Source organism: Mastomys coucha, unplaced genomic scaffold, assembly GCF_008632895.1.
Source record: "Mastomys coucha isolate ucsf_1 unplaced genomic scaffold, UCSF_Mcou_1 pScaffold21, whole genome shotgun sequence".
NCBI classification, from domain to species: Eukaryota; Metazoa; Chordata; class Mammalia; order Rodentia; family Muridae; genus Mastomys; species Mastomys coucha.
Window position 1 is genome coordinate 74,364,505 of NW_022196904.1, and position 19,580 is coordinate 74,384,084.

The 19,580-nt window shown below is 44.7% G+C and overlaps 1 protein-coding gene across 2 annotated transcripts in view; it reads right to left on the reverse strand.

The window, feature by feature from the left end:
- Positions 1-19,309, reverse strand: part of Arnt2 (aryl hydrocarbon receptor nuclear translocator 2) — a 163,779-nt gene extending 144,470 nt beyond the window's left edge. Inside the window, exon 1 of one of the 2 annotated variants that reach the window (XM_031387232.1) lies at positions 18,972-19,309. In XM_031387232.1, coding sequence (XP_031243092.1) covers positions 18,972-19,002 — 31 coding nt within the window. In that variant the 5' untranslated portion in view covers positions 19,003-19,309. The remainder of the gene's footprint in view (positions 1-18,971) is intronic. The other variant, XM_031387230.1, reaches the window with a different exon arrangement.
- Between the last annotated feature and the right edge of the window lie 271 nt (positions 19,310-19,580).

Here is a 19,580-nt window from a genome sequence, read left to right on the forward strand (position 1 = left end):
TCTCGAGTGGAACCTTTAGAATCTCATTTAAAGGCCTATGGTTCTTCCCAGTGAGGTCACTGCTCATGTTCTCAAGTAGAACCTTTAGAATCTCATTTAAAGGCCTATGGTTCTTTTGACTTTCTGGAAAAAAAATTATTTCCTTCTCATTCCTGAAATATAAATTAGCCAAACACAGGGGTTGAGAATGTAGGCCAGTGGTGGTAGAGGTCTGGCCAAGGTTTGGTCCTCAGCAGGGATTATCATTCAGCACCCGTTATTGTTGCGAAGAAGTGGCTCATTAGTCTAACCCTGCCCCATGAATGTGATCACTGTTGCTACATGTCTCAAGATATTCTCTGTGTTTAGTATTTTTACATTTAATTGTAGTTCAGATGTCTTCATTATTTATCTTGCTTAGGATTTATTTTAGTTCTGGATCTGTGTTAGTTTTATTTCTGCTACTGTGATAAAATGTCCTGAAGATACAAAGGGGGTTCTTTCCATTTACAGTTCTTGATTTCAGCCCACTGTGAAGAATTCAAGACAGAAACTTCAAACAGCTAGTCACATCACAACCATGATCAAAAACAGGGAGAAATGAATGTATGCTTGCTTGCTGTTCGGTTTCATCGTACAGTTTGGGACAATGCCTAAAATTGGTGCCACTCATCGAAGACTGGGTATTTTCACATCAACTAACTAACAACAATGCCCACCCCCCCCAGACATACCCACAGGCTAACCTCCTGTAGTCAATACTTCACTGATGTTATTCTAACCATCATACAAACTAAATGCCAAAGCCACAAGAACACAGCAATTACCTGAAGCATTATTTTCATAATTCCCCACTCTGCCACTGTGCTGAATTCTCTGTAATTTCTTTTTTTTTTTCTATTTATTTGTTTTTTTGACAGGGTCTCGTGTATTTCAGGGTAGTGTAAGATGACCTTGACTTTTTTCTGGCTCTGTATTTCCTGAGTGTGCTCAGATTATAATGAGTGCCACCACACCAGTTTATGTGAAACTGGGGATCAAACACAGAGCTTTGTGTATGTGGGGCAATGACTACAAACTGAGCTACAACACTTAGCTCCTATAATTTCCTTCCCTATACTTTCTAAATCACCAATTCTCTATGTGTCTGTGTTTAATGGTAGCTATTTAACACACCACTAGTTTACTAGGTCCATTTATTTTTCAATGTTACAATTTCCTGACAATCCACTTGGACTAAGAGACAATTGGCCTTTTATCAAAAAAGGCCAAAGGTTTGTCTCTAAGTTTTCTAAACTATGAAAGACTCAAGGTGGCATGCATCACCCTAAGGAAAATGTTAACCTTCCCTTAACAAATGAGGAGATGGAATGCTAAAGAGCCAGGAGTTTGGTAGGTTTAATTTGATGGAGAAAAAAATGAAGCAATTAGATGTGGTTTGTATTCTCCTCTCACCAGACATCACACCAACTGTACAACATTGTTCTAGACCAATGAATAATAGGATAAAATGACCTTCTTTGGGCTGCAGGATATCGTTTATATTAATTTTACTTTTACTCACTTAATACTGTGACCAACACCTTTCCTTGTGTTTGCCTTGGTTTGACAGACCCTTCTGTGTTTAATTCAAATCACTTGTTTTAAGATGCAAATACTAGTACATAATGACTCCACTGAATTTTGTCATTCTGTCCAATTAATAAATCTCTTTTTAAAGTACAAAATTATCTAAGTGCTTCTTTTCAAAGTCACCTTTTCCCCTCGTTGAAAATAACAGAATGAACACATGACTTCATCTCTCCTCTCCTGAACCCCATTAACCACAGGAAAGGAATTCTAATTCAAAATGCCAGTGAGCTGGCCCCAGTCCCTGGGCAGAAAGGATGGGAAGTCATAAAATAAATATAAAATGAAATTCCCCAGAAGTAATCAAGGAGTAAGGTAGGAAAAATGAGAGAAAAAATAGATGGTGACACTCAAACAGGATCCCACATACTAAAATTTCAAAAAGGGGGGTATTTATTTTTAATTATTCAAACTAAAAGTCACATTTTCTATATTGAAAGGGCACACCTCAAGGACAAAGAAAAAATTCTAGACTAAAGAGTTCTGACGCTTGGTGAGGGGAGTCACCTTAGAGGGAAAAGAATCCAGAAAACCCCTAATCTACATCAGCATCACCCAATGATAGAAGGCAACACAGAAGTATTTTGAACATGCATGACCACTGTCTGAAATCTGGTATTCCACAGCACACCAACCAACTCCTCCAGGGTAAGGGCAAAATAAAGAACCTCGATAAGCAAAGGCCAAGAACTTTTTAGGCACATCCACAATCCATCAAAATGAGAAGTGAACTGAAGAAGAGACAGACATAGGATCCAGGTGATTTCAAATGGATGCCAGCAAATGATGACGTCAAATAGTGGATGAAAGCTGTGTCATAAGTCTAAATCCACAGAACTATGAATAGTGCCAAAATGCCAACTAAAGACACTTCAAAAAGAAAATCCACAAAAGACTCTCACTCTAAGCAGCCAACACAAAAGCACACAGTAGGCCACCCACCCAAGCCCACTCCTGAAAAGGTGGCATCCCCCAGAAACAGGCATGCCTAGCTTGGCAACCTATAGAATGCATCCATGCCAATGACAGATCATGGCCAAGGAAGTTACTCATTCCATTTTAATGTGAAAAGGAAAACTATACACAGATACCAGAACACCAACCTGCTCAATGAATATTTTTCTTCCTTTAAAAAAATTTTTAGATTTATTCATTTTATTTTATGTGAATAAACAAGTATTTTGCCTGCATATATGCCTGGTTCCCAGGAGGTCAGATGGGGGCATTCAATCCCCTGAAACTGGAGTTATAGATGTTTGAGAACACCATGTGGATGCTGGAAACTGAACCTGAGTTCTGCAAGAGTAGAGAGCATTCTTAACCACAGAGTGCTTCTCTTTATATCCATCCTCTTTAGGTGTTTAATAATCTGTAGTTGGAAAACAATCCATACACTCCCCATGCTCTTGGATATTTCCTATTTCCTCTTGAGAAAGGGTAGCATGCATTGCTCATCCATGCTAAGTGCCAGGCACTGGCCTATATACATTTATCACCTTTGTGGTCATAAAAATCCTCCAACATGTGGATTCTTTTTTTTTTTTAAACATGTTTTTTTTTTTTTTAGATTTATTTTTATTTTATGCGTATACACTGTAGCTGTACAGATGACTGTGAGCCATCGTGTGTGTGGCTGCTGTTGATCTCAGGACCTCTGTCAGCCCTGCTTGCTCTGGCTCTATCGCTCTGGGGTAATTTACTGCAGCTGTCTTCAGGCGCACCAGAAGAGGGCGTCCAATCTCATTACGGGTGATTTTGGGCCACCATGTGGTTGCTGGGATCCGAACTCACGACCTTTGGAAGAGCAGTCAGTGCTCTTACCCGCTGAGCCATCTCGCCAGCCCCAACATGTGGATTCTTTACCAGGAAGATGGATACTATTTTTTTCCCTCTCTCTATTACAATACGGACATAGAAAACAAAATCCAGAAAGATTAAGTTACTTACCCCAAGAGCCAGAAATGGAAGTCTATCCCAGAAATGGTTTTGTTATCTCCAGCATATCTAGTTGACACCACAAGGACAACAGACTGTCATTTTTATTGGTATAAATATAAACACATACTCTGTATGTTGGTAATGTATAATCAAATGTTTCTAAGAACATTTTTTAACCAAGAACAGAGTATGATGGAAGAACTCAAAGAGAGATCCAAAAATGGTCCATGGTGTAAGATGACAAAAGGGGAAGAGACTCAGGGATAGATGGATAGGAGGTGGGAATGGGGTAAGGAGAGGTGTTTTAGCTATCTGCTGCCAATCTCCTGTCATTCCAGGCTGTTCCCACATAAACACTCAATAGCAACCCCAGGCTCTTTTTCCTTGGCCTCTCATTCTAAGAACACTGGACTTCAGCAAAGCACCCTTGCCATCCAGACCTGCCATGCTTACAAACACAGATCATCCATGCTTGCCTCTCCAAACACACTCAGATTCCCTGGGAATCAAGACCTTAACTCTTCAGTCTTTCTCCCAGAGTTTTCTGTGACTTGCACATCAGAGTTGCTTGCTTTTGTAACCCAGTCTTCAGGTTAGAGATGAGGAAATGGAAGCTCAAGTGGAGGAGGTACTATGACCACAGGAAGGATCCACGCATACTAAGCTACAGACAAGGCCAGCCCTGAGAACAAGAGCATGGCTAACACCTCTGCCCATGACTACTCAGCACAGCTCACTTGTTAATTGTCATTTCCCTTCTGCTCTTGCCTTGTCTAGGGAAGCTAGCATGACAGTGGCAGGAAGGTATACTTAGGATGCAGCAATCAGATCCCACATCTAAGCTCCTTTCTTTACCTTTTCTTTTTAAAAAATAAATCCATTTATTTGTTTATATTTCAAATGCTATCCCCCTTCCCAGTCTCCCCTCCACGAACCCCCAACCCTATTCCCCTCCCCTTTGCCTCTGAGATGGTGCTCCCCCACCTACCCACCCACTCCCACTTCACCCCTCCAGCATCCACCCTTCTCCTGGCCACAGGATAAAGCTTCCACAGGATAAAGCACCTCCCTCCCACTGATGCCAGATAAGGCAATCCTCTGCTACCTATGTAGCTGGAGCCATGGACCGGCTCTTGTACACTCTCTGGTTGGTGGTTTAGTCCTTGGGAGCTCTGAGGGGTCCAGTTAATCGATACTGTTTTTCTTCCTACAAGGTTGCAATCCCCTTTCACTCCTTCAGTCCTTCCCCTAATTCTTCCATTGGGGTCCAGGGCTCAGTCCAATGGTTGGCTGTGAGTATTTGCATCTGTCTTAGTTAGGTGCTAGAGGAGCCTCTCAGAGGACAGCCATACCAGGCTCCTGTCTGCAAGCACATCTTGTCATTAGCAATAGTGTCGGGGTTTGGTGTCTGCAGACAGAATTGGTCACATGGTGAGGCGGTCTCTGGATGGCCTGTCCTTCAGCTTCTGCTCCATTTTTGTCCCTGCATTTCCTTTAGACAGGGACAATTCTCGGTTAAAATTTTTTAGATTGATGGGTGGCCCCATCCCTCCACTGGGGGACATGTCTATCTACTGGAGGTAGCGTCTTCAGGTTCTATCTCCCTGCTGTTGAGCATTTTAGCTAATCCCAACCCCATTGAGTCCTAGGATCCTCTTAAATCCCTGGCCTCTGGGACTTTCTAGGGTTCCTCAAGTTCCCCACCCTCCACTGCTACTTATTTCTATTTATTCTCCTGGCCCTCTAGACTTCTCTCCTGTCTCTTCCCATATCTGGTCCTGCCCCCCCCTTTTCCCTTCCCCTCCCCTCTTCTACCCAAATCTATCCCTCCCTCTGCCTCCCATGATTAGTTTGTTCCCCCTTCTAAGTAGGTTTGAAGCATTCACACTATGGCCTTTCTTCTTCTTAAGCTTCATATGGTCTTGGAGTTTTATCGTGGGTATTCTGAGCTTTGGGGCTAATATCCGCATATCAGTGAGTACATAACCTGGATGTTCTTTTGGGTCTGGGTTACCTCACTCAGGATGATATTTTCTAGTTCCATCCATTTGCCTACGAAGTTTGTGATGTTGTCACTTTTAATAGCTGAGTAGTATTCCATTGTGTAAATGTACCACATTTTCTGCATCCATTCTTCCGTTGAGGGACACTTGGGTTGTTTGCAGTTTCTGGCTATTATAAATAAGGCTGCTATGAGCATAGTGGAGCAAGTATCCTTGTTATATGTTGGAGCATCTTTTGAGTATATACCCAGGAGTGGTATAGCTGGGTCTTCAGGTAGAGCTATTTCCAATTTTCTGAGGAACCACCAGATTCCAGCTTGCAATCCCACCAACAATGGAGAAGGAGGAGTGTTATTATTTCTCCACATCCTTACCAGCATCTCCTGTTGCCTGTTGCTACTATACCTGACCACCACAGAAGCCACTGAGCTCATGGACACAAAGTTATGAATCAAAGGAGTGATCCACTGGCTAGGATCACAACACTGGCTTAGTGGTGGTCCTTCTCTGTGTGGACCTGAAGTGTGCTTCCTGGGTTATCACTAGCACCAGTAACACATGGAAACACATCAGAAAGGCAAATCTCATGCTACTCTCAGCCCTACTACATTGACTCAGAACCTCAGAAGTGGGCCATCTGTGTTACCAGGGAGACCCTGTCTTTAACAGAGCATCTGGCACTTTTGTTCCAAGCATGATGTCATGTGCCACACCACTGTGATGGTGTTGGGAGAAACAACCCAACACTGGAAAATCAGACCCTGTAGTCCTTCTGAGAGATATCTGAGATATCCGTTGGTACAGGGCTCAGGGCAATGCAGAATGTCAGGACAGGAAGTACGTAGTAAAGCAGAACCACTCCCTTCATGGCAGACATGAAGCAGGGGCTGGATTATCCAAAATTGCACCAGCACATACCCCCAGTGGCCTCCCTCCAGCTGCTGAAGACTCCACAGTCTGGTAACCAAGCCTTCAACACACAGGCTTTAGCTTGTAAGAAACAACTACAGCTGGGTGTGGCTTGGTAAAAGGAAGGAGAAGAGAGGACAGGAGAGGTGAGAAAAGGAGAAAGAAGAGAGTTAGGATGAAGTTCAAAGAATGGGAAGACTGGCAAATTTCTAGAGGCAAACTATATCCCCAAATATGATTCCTAAATTTTATTGTTTTTATTTTATATGTACGGGTATTTTGTCTATATGCATATCTGTGTACCATTTGCATGCCTAGAATCTGCAGAGGCATTGGAAGAAGAGGTCATTGGATACCCTGGGACTTGAGTTACAGGAAACTGGAAGTTGTGAGCTACCAGGTGGATGGATGAAGGGAATCAAATCCAGGTACTCTGGATGAGCAGCCGGTGTTCTTATGGCTAAATCATCTCTCAAGACCCAAAATTTATTTATTTTTTTTTATGAAGCAGAGGAAAGTATAAACTTGCTTCTAAGAAGAAATTAAAGGAAGCAGAAAATTAAGTTTCCAAAATAAACACAAATATGCATCTAAATATGGATGTGCACTAGCACCTAAGAGTGGGACAGCAGAATAATTACTGCTCGACTGTAGGTCCCACTGTTAATCAAAGAGCATTCAGGCACTGCACACACAGCTTACCTGAAAAGCCTTTCAATGAGTATGTCAGGGGAGTTGGTAATTAAACACTTCAGTTGCCTGCTGGCTTTACTAAAGATATGGTAATCTTAGCATAGTTAACTTATAATTATTCTGTTTATCAAATGAAGTTGATAGTCAGTTTAGGAAAATGTCAACCCCGAAGCCCTTAGGTTAAAAACCCTGAGACTTATTTCTGCTCTGGGTACACTTACGCTGGTGAGCAGAACTCAAAAGAGGTCACCTTTCCTCACTTAGCCAGGTACAGTGTAAACTTGATATAGACAACTCAAAGACTTGTTTTTAATATCAACTATCAAAAGTAACCTCACGAAAGAACAGCAAGCGTATGTGAGTTATGTGATGTTCCTACTTATAATACAATTTGAAGAAAGATTTTAGAAATAGATAGATGAGATATCATATGACATGTAAATAAATATCTAATAAAAAAACAAAAAGGAAGTAGATAGATGATAGATAGATAGATAGATAGATAGATAAGAAAGCACGACCCCATTGTAATTGTGAGGCAGAATCAATTGAGAGACATTCCTCAAAATAATTGTTTGACAGAGTTTTAAGTTATAAAAGACAAAATTAAAATAAGCTGAGAAATATTGCAGAATAAAAGTAGACATAATAACTTAATGGGTTTTCTAATCCCAGATTAAACTCAGAATCAGAAAATAAGTTTTGTGTGATGAGGACCAACTGGAAAAATATGAAAACAGACCACAGACAAGATAGTGCTATTAGATTAATGACAAACTCCTCAGTGAGGCCACTGATGAGGGCAAGAGGGAATACCATCCTTAAGAAACACTGAAGCTCTCAGAGTTAGAAAGTGCATCCTATGGAACTAGAAAACAATTAGCCTGAGTGAGGTAACCCAAGCCTAGACAGATAAATATAGTTTGTGTTCTCCTATATGGGCAGATATTAGCTGTTAAGTCAGTGACAACCCAGCTACAATCCATAGACCCAGAGAGGTTAGGCACAGAGGAAGGGACTAAACGGCACACAGGAATGTCTCTGGGAGGAGTGAATAGAATTACTTTACAGGTAGACTGGGGGTGGGGATAGGAGCAGGTGGGGAGGGGGTTGAGAGGCGGCATGTGGGGAAAGACATATAGAATTGACAGGCATCGGGCGGGGGGTACAGAAACCTAGTACAGTGGAAACTTCCTAAAATATTTGTGAAGGCAATCAAAATTCTTTATATAAAGAGGGATATGAAGTCCAACTGGCCATCTCCTGTCACCAAATGAAGCTTCCAGTACCAGGACTGGGTTATATCCAAATGAGTTTTTGGTGGAAAGGGACTCATGGAAATCCTCAAACTCAGGCTGTTGCCAAGATAATAAATTGCTCTGCACAAATGGACAGCGAGGCCCTGCTGCTGAAGACAGCATACACACAACTCATTGAACACGGAGAGGGCAAGCCGGTCCCTACAGAGAACCTCTACATTCTAGTGTCTTTGGTATGGGAAGGTGCTCTGCAAGTTACCAAAAGGTAAAAGTAAACACCCACCCAACCACAAAACTTTTGATCTACAATCTGTCCTATCTGCAAAAACATGCTATGGCAATTGTGGCACAAAGCTTGTGGGCATAACCAGCCAATGTCTAATTTGACTTAAGGCCCATTCTCTATGATGGAACCCCTACCCAAGACTAGGTATTTCAGAGAACTAGGGTAATACCAAACGCTACCTCTCAAAAAAAAAAAAAAAAAAAAAAAAAAAAAAAACAGAAAGAAACAATAAACTGACTGTTAATGACACTCTGCTGTAGATCAGTGCCATACTCAGCCACCATCAGAGAAGCTTCCTACCGCAGCAGATGGTAAAAACATACAAAGACTCAGAGCCAGACATTATGCAGAGACAGACAGACAGACAGACAGACAGACAGACAGACAGACACACACACACACACACAGACCTTGGAACACATAGCTCTAAATGGGATGTTTCCATCAAATCCATCCTCTCAGAGTTCAGGGAAAGCTGAGGAAGAGGAGGTGGGAAGAGTGTGAGGCAGAAGGGGTGGAGGACACCAGGAGAGCAAGGCCCTTTAGATCAACTGAGCGAGGCTCCTATGAACTCACAGAGGCTGAAGCAGCAAGCACGGCAGACTCCTCTCTGAATTTACTACAGCTTTCAGTTTAATATTTTTATTGGACCCCTGAATGTGTGAATGAGTAGTTCTCTGGTTTTTGTGACTTCTCTTGAGGCTCTCTTCTTTCTTAGGGGTTGCCTTGTCCAACAATGATGTGATGTGAGTTTTTCTTTTATCTGTCAAGTTTGGTTGTTATCTAATGTTTCAATGAGTGACAGAAAGAGAGTAAAACCAGAGGAGAGGGGAGATGGGGAAGAAATGGAAGGAGTAGAGGGAAGAGAAACTGTAATCAGGACATATTGTGTGAGAAAAGAACCTATTTTTAATAAAAGGGGGCAGGGATAAGCAAGTAAGTGAAGAGATTGAGTCCTGCCTGCTGTTTTTTTTTTCAGACCAGGCAGAAACTTTTAAACTATCAATGCCAGCGACCGGAGGGAGATGTGAGCATCCGGCCAAGGCTCTTTGTGTCATCCTGAAACTTGTCTGTGGTACTCCGGGAGTGAAGTTATCCAAATCAAAATCCCCTGGAGTAGACATATCCACCACATAAATTAGAATTTAGGGAATTGGAAGGTTTCTTTCATCCAGTAAGCATTTACTAGGTACCAATTATGTAGCAGGAATTGAAGATGAGAGGGCAGGGAAAAATAAAACAGGAAAGAAGAAAAAGGGGAAAGTCCTGCTTGCAAGGAAGGTGGGGTGGGCATAGAATGAAACAACTCAGGTTCCTGGTAAATCCACCTCTGAACTCAAGATACCTAAGTCTCATGTCTGAGACCAAATTCATGATCTCTTCCAAGCCTCCAAGAATCCCTTAACACCCTATACAGTGTGTATAGAGGGGAATGATGCTAACTCACCTAGCAGCTGAACCACAAGCTTGCTGTGCCATGTCTCCTTGCCATCAGTTCTTTTATTGGCTATACTAGTTTCCTCCCAAATATCTGGAGGCTCCACCATCACCTTTTGCCATCATCTGGGTCTGACCTGCTAAAGGGGCCACCAACAGATCTCGTCACCTAGCTTCCCTATGCATGGTCTTCACTCAGCTGCCACAGAGATCTTTTCACAGGGACCCTTGGGTATCACTCACTCCTGCTGTACTTACTTCAATGACTTCCTGCTGCATTAGAAAACAAAGACCCTCTTCTCTAACCATACCTTTTTAAAAATGATGTCCTGTGCTTGCCACCATTTTATAAATGGCTGACTCACCAGCAAAATTCAGGGAAAGCAGAAGCCATGTCTGGGTTTGCACACCACTGGAGTACACACAGTTGGCATTCAATTAATATTTGTTTAATTAGGTGGATAGGCAATTAAAATAATTAATGTCTGGCTTGGACCAATGAATGGTGTGTGGTGCCATTAGCAGCCACAGGGGGCCAAGGGGGAGGAGTAAGCTGGGGAGACACAGGCTTTGTGGAATTTGTGGGACCCCACAGACCCAGCAGGCAGCTGGAAACGCAGACCTGCCCTTGAAGGCACTGATTAGGAAAAGGCAAGCTCTCTGGCCACCACAGTGCTGTGGACCCCAAAGCCATTCCTTTAGCTTTCTTCCTATGCCTGCAGGAAAGAATCAGGATAATCCTCCTCTGCTCACCACTGACAAGTGCATTTGCATAAATTTGCATAAACCTGTCCCAAGGCGGCCTGCTGTAGGGACTAGCTAAGTCCACACCACAGACTACCAGCCTGTTTCATCAGCTTCTTTCATGGCCCTGCTCCCCAGCACAGTGCCCTCTGCTCCCGGGAAGAAGGGCTGCGTTCAGGGAGGTTGGTTGACTAGAATTGGAAGTTTTCTGGTGTGAAATGCATTTTTAAAAAAAATCAAGAGAGCACAGCTGTGATCCTTGATCACATTCATTCATTTTATTCTTTGGGGGACTTGGAATTCATCAAGCATATCAAATTATGGCAAACGATTCCAGACTATGCCTCATTTCAAATTGCTGATGCGATAGAATTACCAATGCCATTCTAAAAATAAGAAAAACTTCTTGCACTTCGGTTATTTCACATTGAAATCAACTTCCACCATGAATTTCATAACTATCTCACAGGCGTCATGTTAAACCAGTTGTGGTGGTACACACCTGTAATCCTAGCACCCAGGAGGCAGAGGCATGAGAATTCAAGAACAGCCTGGGCTACATGGCAAAGTCCAATCTCAAAAAAGAGGAGGGGTATCTCTCTGCATTCAAGGTTGTCATGTTCTTTAGACACCCTTCCTGCTAGTCAGCCCCTTTATGCACCACACACCCTGATGGAACCTTATGTATCTTTTCCAGTTGTCACTCTCCAGAGGCCTGGGACAAGTTTATCCCCACAGGTCAGAGCTTATTAACAGCTCTAGAAGCAAGTGAATCTGGATACTTTAGCATGAAGCAGTGATCACCCTGTGCCCTAGAGCTTGCTGGTCAGCATCCTGCTCTGTATCACAGATACTGGTGTCACCCCCAACCCAGGAACAAGTGAGAATGTCTCTACTCAATGTAAATACCCTCATTTGAGATACAGTACAGGTACACACCTGCAACCTCTAAGCTCAAGTGTCCATCTGCCACACAAGAACGTTCAAGAAGAGTAAGAGAATATATTCTGTATAACTATGAATAAAATATTGGAAGCATATATTAACTTTAGCCTGCCTGTTGTTTGCCTAAAATACAGAAATAAAATCATGATGTTGGCTAGTTATATCAAGCTGATAGGTTTAAGAAACATGTAAGACAGGCTAAAGATGGCTCTGGGAGTAAAGGCATTTGCTGTGCAATTCTAGAGACCTGAGTTTAATCCTAGGAAAACACAATGAGGAGCAGTGAGATAGCCATCTCCAGAGTCGTCCTCTGATTTCCACACCACATCATAGCACAGGTATGCCTACATTCACAACTCGTGCACATTAAATTTTCTTAACTTAATTAAAATTTAAAAACACCTGCGGCATTACTTAGGTACACATTTGGGTGGCCTGTTAGGATCTTTTCAGAGAGGAATAATTGAATGAAGAAATGATGGCATCCTCCCATGAAGAGAAAACTATCTGGGCAGCAACTTTCCACCTCGGCTGTCCTGCCCAGATGTGATCAAGTCGCCTTATGCTCCTCAGTCATGCCTTCTATGCCATGATAGATTAGGCCCTCTCAAACTGTCAGCCAAAACGAATGCTTTCTGTCTAGTGTTTCATCAGTTGCTAATATATTCACATCTCAATCTGTTACTCAGGCAACCGTGCACCTTCCCTGGCCACCCTTCAGTCATGTGACAATTAGGGTGATTCAAATGTCTAGGCAAAAACAGGCAAGAAAATTACTCACCAGGCTGAGAGGCTCTGACGGGCAAAGTGAATCTCAAAGAATCCCATTGAGTATTTGATGTTGGAAGGAACACCCTCTCCTTGGTCCCACTTTGCTTACTCGGTTCTAGTAAGTCCAAGGAGGATCTTCAAAGAAGACTACAGTGGAGTTGAACCAAGGGTCCTTGCACACCAAACACCAGCCTCTCCATCTGGCCTCCTGCCTTCTTGGGAGAATTTTAAGTATTTGTGGGCTGACTTCTTGCCTTATTATATAAAGTCTTAAGGAACTGGTTAGGTTAGGGATTATCCTGGTAGGTTGTGCACACTGAAATCAAATCACCAGACATAAAAGTCCACTATAAACTACAGAGCTCAGACTCTCATTCATCCAGGGTGGGAGCTTTCTTCAAGGCAGGTAAACCACGTGTGAAACTGTAAGACAATCCCTCAGTGTCAATTCGCTCACAACACCTCACCAAGTGGAAATAGGTACAGGGGGGTTTGTGTGGTTACAGGGACAGGAGCACTTCCTGCCTTCCCAGGTTTCCAGTCAGACCAGGGACATGAGACCCTTCATCCAACCACCGAATCTATTCGATTCCAGCCATGCCTTGGAGGGAGTTACTGCATGAACACATTACCTGGATAAAGGAGTCCACCTGGGTTTCCTTAAGGGAGTAGAGTTCACATGGGGTTGGGGGTAGGTGGAGAGCTGGAATAGGAAAATGGCCAGTTGTGAAAAAAAGGGGGGAGTACGGGAGAAAAGATGAGCAATCCATCACTTCAAGAGAGGCCCAGACACAGAAGCAGCCATCTTGCTAGAAGAATCTTGACAAGAAATGGGAAATGCCATTTGTCCCATGAAGTACCTGTCTTCCAGCCTGATGAGTTTATATCAGTGCCCTCCGAGGAAGAACGCATGGCTCTGGCAACCTTATGGCCTTGTCACACAGCATACTCTTCTAGAGGTTCTAAACTACTGTCACCCTTTGATTACATCACACAGTAGCAAGGTTTTAGATCATATATACACATGGAAATGAATGAATCTGTGGTTCTGGGAAAGATGAACCTTTGACTTTGCACCACATTGCATCTCACTAAAGATGTAACAAAGCAGTGACCAGAAGCCCTGCTTGGGAATTAAGTACTCAGCCCAAATAATCTGTTGTGTGGCCCCTCTTACCCTGTGAAACACCTCTGGGTCCTTGCTAGTTTGCCTATGTCTCTTTATGTCTTCAGACCAGATAGCTAAGTATCTCTGACAGCTCCACTGATCTTCTCAACCCAAATGTCTCATCCTGAATCCTCCAGGATGGCCCATTGGCTACTCGTACCTAGTTTCTCCTCAGCACCTCCATCCTCCCAGCTCCTAGGACAGAAACCTGGGCCTTATCTTTTACTTAGCCCAAACACATTACCTAAGTCATGATGACTCTGCCCCAAGGAGGGGCATACCCTGCCCAACTGCAAGGAAGGACAAGGATGTAAGTAGGGCCCTGGAGTTGCCTGGAGTTGTTCAGGACAATGTCCCTGCCACATATGTGTGTGTGTGTGTGTGTGTGTGTGTGTGTGTGTGTGTGTGTGTGTATCTTATCCCAGCCTGCACTTCTCACAGAAGACTTCCATCTGATATCCCACAGCTTCCAAGATCCAACACCTGAATGTATGTACTGGTACCATACCTCTTCTCTGCTCAATGCTCTTCAAAAGCTTTGTACTACCTTTAGAATCAAATTGGAACCTGAACCCAAGATCCATGGCCTTCTGTGAGCCTGCCTTTTCACACTCCTCCAGAGTCTCATGCTATCTCTCTGTCCTTGCTCATCACTGCTTGGCAACACTGCCCTTTCTGGTTGTTCCAGTCTATCAAGTTTTTCCTCACCACAGGGTCTACACAGGAGCCTGTCCATGTCAGGGCAGGAGGTAGGAGTGCTCTTCTTCAGGCTCTTCATTCTTCAGAGCATCTTTTAAAGGTCACTTCCTCATACAGACCTTCACTGATTTCTCAAAGCTTTAGCTAAACCTTCCATCTAAATCAGGTTCATCAGTTGTTTATCTCAGGGTATCATTTTTTCATCACATTGACATATTTGACCAGCACAGCTATTTTGGTGTTCCAACTTTACCTGAGGGAGGACAGTTTGCAAGCACAGTATGCACTTGTCAAAAGATCTAAATCCACTGCATATTCTCCTGTGCCCGACAGGATTCCCAAGAGCACTGAGGAGACAATGGTTTAAGAGTCTACATACATTCACAAATACATTCACAAATACCCCTACCCTCCAACATCAGTTCAAATGACCCTTCTAAAATTCATTGTAAGTTAATGTGTTCCTCTGCAAAGCTTGGTTTCTAGAAAATATGTATATGTGTGTATGTGTATACATATATACATATATATATGTATATGCATATAATCTACTGTGGTTTTTAATTTGTATATATGTGTATGCACATGTGTACACACATGTTTGTGTTGTATGTTCAAGTGCATATTCATGTGCATATCCATTCATGCTCATTGAGGTTAGAGGAGGATTTCAAGTGTCCTGTGCTATCACTCTCTACCTATTCTCTTGAGGCAGAACCTCTCACTAAATCTGAAGCTCAGTTAGCCGCCAGCAAGCCCCAGAAATGTCCCTTCTTGTACCCTTCCTAACCTCCCACCAACATGTTTTTTCCATGTGTGCATTTGAACTTAGATGTTCATGTTTGCACATCAAGCACACTCTTACCCATTGAACCATCTTCCTAATCCCATTATTTCCCCTATTAAAAAACAAAGTTAGTTAATTTATATATCTCCTCTCTGCTCTGAGACTATGAACTCCCTGGGGTCACGGGTCATTCTTCCTCATCTTCTCATTACTCTGCACCCTCAAGAAGGTTTGACAAACAAAAGATATTTAATAGAATGCCGAACTGTGCCAAACACCCTCTCACCTACTGTAACCTGTCCAGGCAACCTTCCCATTCTCTGTAATCAATAACAAAAAGACCAGGAACTAGAGGGGATATAATACCTAACTGGGGGGGGGGGGGTAGTAGAATTCCAAATCTCTTTAAAACATACCTTGGAAATCCTTTAATGTGCACAAGCTTATTAGTCCCCTTTCTTGCTTTGATGAAAGTAACTTTTAAAAGATACAGTTCATTATGATGGGGAAGATATGGGGTCATGTTGAAGCAGCTGGTCATGTCGCATCTTCAGTCAGGAAGCCGAGAGCAATGAAAGCTGGTACTCAGCTCACTCCTCCTTTTTATTGAGTTCAGGACCCCTGCCCATAGGATAGTATTGCCCACCTTGAGGGTGGGTCTTCACTCCTCAGCCAAGCCTTTCCGATACACCTTCACAGATATGCTCAGAGGAGTGTTTCCTAGATGGTTCTCACTCCGTCAAGAGCAGAGATTAATCATCACAGGTCTCATTAGGTACTCTGACAAACTCACTTCAGAGAATGTGCAATGCCAAAGACTGTTCTGAGAGAGTGTGGTACTGACTTCTGTGCACTGAAGTTACAAAGGACTCATGACACTAGCTCCTTTCAGACTGCGCCTTATCAGGAGCAAACACCTCAGTTGCATGTGGCTAATTCAAACCTAAATAACTTCATAAAAATCAGAAATGTTCAAATACCATCTAACATGGTAAAATATCACCCCCCCCCACACACACACGCACACACACATGCGCGCGTGCGCACACACACACACACACACACACACACACACGCAGCCCTAAAACTCCCTTCTCTATTCCAGGGGATGAATCTATCATCCACGATGAGAAACAACAGAGAAAATTCAGCCAATGAAACAGCAGGGGGTCAGTGTGAAGACTTAGAAGTTGTAAGATGTCAAGAGCTAAGGAAATACCTGAGAGCCATCCCCTTCCTCCAAAGACCTCTGTTCCCATAATGTAACGGGTAGGATGCTAACCGAAATCTCAAGCAGAAGACCTAGAAGAACCAGAGTAAGGGTTTGAAGCAATGGAGAGACAGATGAAAAGACTCAGCTTCGTCCACCATTCCTGAGGTCCCAGGATGCTGCTCCTGTACCACATGACAGTGTCTTTGTAAATAAGTGTTCAGCAGGAGTTCACGGGTCAGCTGATTGGTGTGGGAGGAGGCCATGGTATTCTGAGTACACATCAGCTTTAGAAACCAACCATCCTGCTTCTCAGTCCATCTAGCTGTGTTTACCAAACACTCATTCTAGGCAAAGTAAAATCCAGGGGGTGGGTGGAGGTAGGAAGAAAAACCCAAAGAACTATCACATGACTTCTGCTCAAGGGAGTGAGCAGTGCAAATTTCTCACACAATCTGAAATATCTCTTTTTGGTTCACATGCTTAACCCTTGTGACGAGCCCTTCTGCACCAAGGAAGCTAAACGCCCACACGGAACAAGACTAAGACATCCCACAGACCAAAAAGCCGTCATAGAGGACCAGTTAAAAAATGATAGTGGATGATAGAATAGTTAATCACTGCAAAAAATTTTCCTTGAGAGATTCTCACAATGCTCAGAATCTCTGGTATTTTTGACTGAGGAACGATCTGGATATCACAACATATTAAGTTGGCCAAGTGGTGACTAACAGCACTCCTTCCAAGTCCCAAGGTCTATACAGCGTAGAGAACAATGTAATGGACAAAGTGTTTCCCAATGGTGATGTAATGGTAGATGAGTTATATAAGTCACCTAAGAGCTTGTGCTTTTCCCCAATAGATTCTGGACTCAACCATCTTCATTATTTTCCTTTGCTTTCTCTAACCTCATTACAGTTTAATGTATTGATTTTCTATTGATTTCTAAGTATCAGAATAGGTTGAAAGTACTTAGTGGTAAACAAAATGGCACAGCCGTGTTTCCAAGCCAGTCATCTACCCCACTCAGTGTTCCAGACAGAGACTCCATGTCAGCTCTTCTAGGACCGCCTGTTACAGGGAATGAGCCTCCTTCCCCGGAATTAGAAAGGTTCCTCACCTCCTTGTCCCCACAGGCACCTGCCTCTGTCTATTCTGGCCTTTCTCATTTGTCTTTGCCCCATATCTAACGAAGGCCAGATCCCAGACTTTGTCTACCTCCGGGTATTTTCCTTCTCCTCTGTTCAGGCCAGGACAGCTAAGTCTGACCTCCAGTGCCTGCCTCTTCTCAATGCAGTCCCTGCTTCTAGTTCTTCTGTGAACTCAGCAGAAGTTCTACTTCTGTGTTACCTCAGCACAGCTGACACATCAACCTTACAGGAAAGCAGTGATCATGTGGCTCCTCTGTTCAGTACCACTTAAGACCCTCTCTTAATATGGGGAGAGGAAGCCACAGTCCATGCCTTTCAATGCCCTTTGAACCTGGCCACATCCATGCAACTCAATGCCAGGTCCCTCTTTCCCTTCTCACACCTCACTCACTGGCTTCCAGTGCATGCTTAGAGCATGCCCATCATGACTTCATGATTGATGCCTGCAATGCCTCTCAGCCTGTGTATCTGCACTTTCAAACTGAATCTTCTGCAAGTTCCGGGTAAAGTGTCCAGGGTCCCCCAACCTTCCCTGACCAACATGGATGGAGGGGATCTTCCACTCATAACTTACTTTGAAGCCATTCTTTCATAAGCACTCTGGTAGTTCACCCCACCTGATCTGGGTCCGCACTCCAACACAATTCCTCTTCCACTGAGCTTTCCTGGGGTCTGAGCTATTTGACGGTCCCTGCGTCAATCTACAGGGACCTGTGATTCTCCAGAACCACAGCATACAGCACAAAACCTAAAACTTGGGATCGGGAAGGCAGTCACATGTCTATCCTCGCAGCCTTGCATGATACCACAGGGAACTTTGCCAACGACAATAGGGCTCCCCCGCCACATTTCAACAGGAGCCTAACACTCCCACTCATTCCTGAACTCCTTCCATTTTTTTCTAATTTGACGGCATAAGTCCAAGGGTCACAGGCTGTACCTTCAGAGACATCAGACAACCGGAAAGGGACAGGGCTGCTCCAGGCCATTATTACCAGTTAGGCTTTTCCTGTCCTGAAAGGACTGGGATATACAGTGACCAGGTGTAAACCCCGCCAAAGACCAGCGCGGGGGAGGCGGGGCCGATAGGCGAAAGAGTCCCAGGAGTTCTGCCCTGTTGAATCCCCGCTTCAAACTTTTCTCTCACACAGCGCGACACCTGGCATCCGCTGGCCCCTGTGGCTCTGGAGCCTGCGGGCGAGCATCTAGTCACACGCAGCAGCGGCGGGCGCCGTCAGGACCAGGTTGAGCACCGTTCGAGAATGAGGATGCCACGGCCGGTGCTGATGCTGCCGGGCAGCAGCCACTCCCCACCCCCGGGCTGCGCGTCTCAGGCTCGGCCAGAGGCTCGGCCGCTACTCACCCGGAGGGTTGACGGCGGCCGGGGTTGCCATCTTGCCGGGAAGGGACCGGAGCTCCGGGCGGGGGCGGGGGCGGGGGCGGGGATGGGGACCCGGCGCGAGCCAGCGCCGCCGCGGCCGCGCCACACAAAGGAAGGTGCGGGCGGTGCTCCCCGCGCTCCCGCGCTCTGAGAGCGCCCCGCGCTCCTGCCCGCGCTGCTCCCCGCGCCCCGCGCGCTCCCCGTTCGTCTGCGCGCACCCGCGCTCCTCCCTTCCCCGGCCTCCTCCGGGTTCAGCCTTTGTGGTGCGGCTGGGGTGCCGGGCCCGCGGCTCCGGGGTCCGAGCCGTAGCACCGCGAGACTTGGGGCAGCGGGCAGAGGGACCCTCCTCGGGCCCGCGCAGGTGCCCAGGCTAGAGGCCTCGGAGCACTTCTATCCGCCCTGGTAGGGTCCCCAGGTATCAGGCACACATCGCCGAGGGGCGCTGTCCCCTCGCGAAGGAGCGGGTGAGCAAGCGACCCATTTGGATGCAGAGGGCAACCGGCCTCAGAAACAAAGGCGTCCCAGTGCAGCCACTTAGCATGCCAAGGCCGCACCACTGAGCTCCCGGTCACCCTGGCTTGGGCTGTAGAA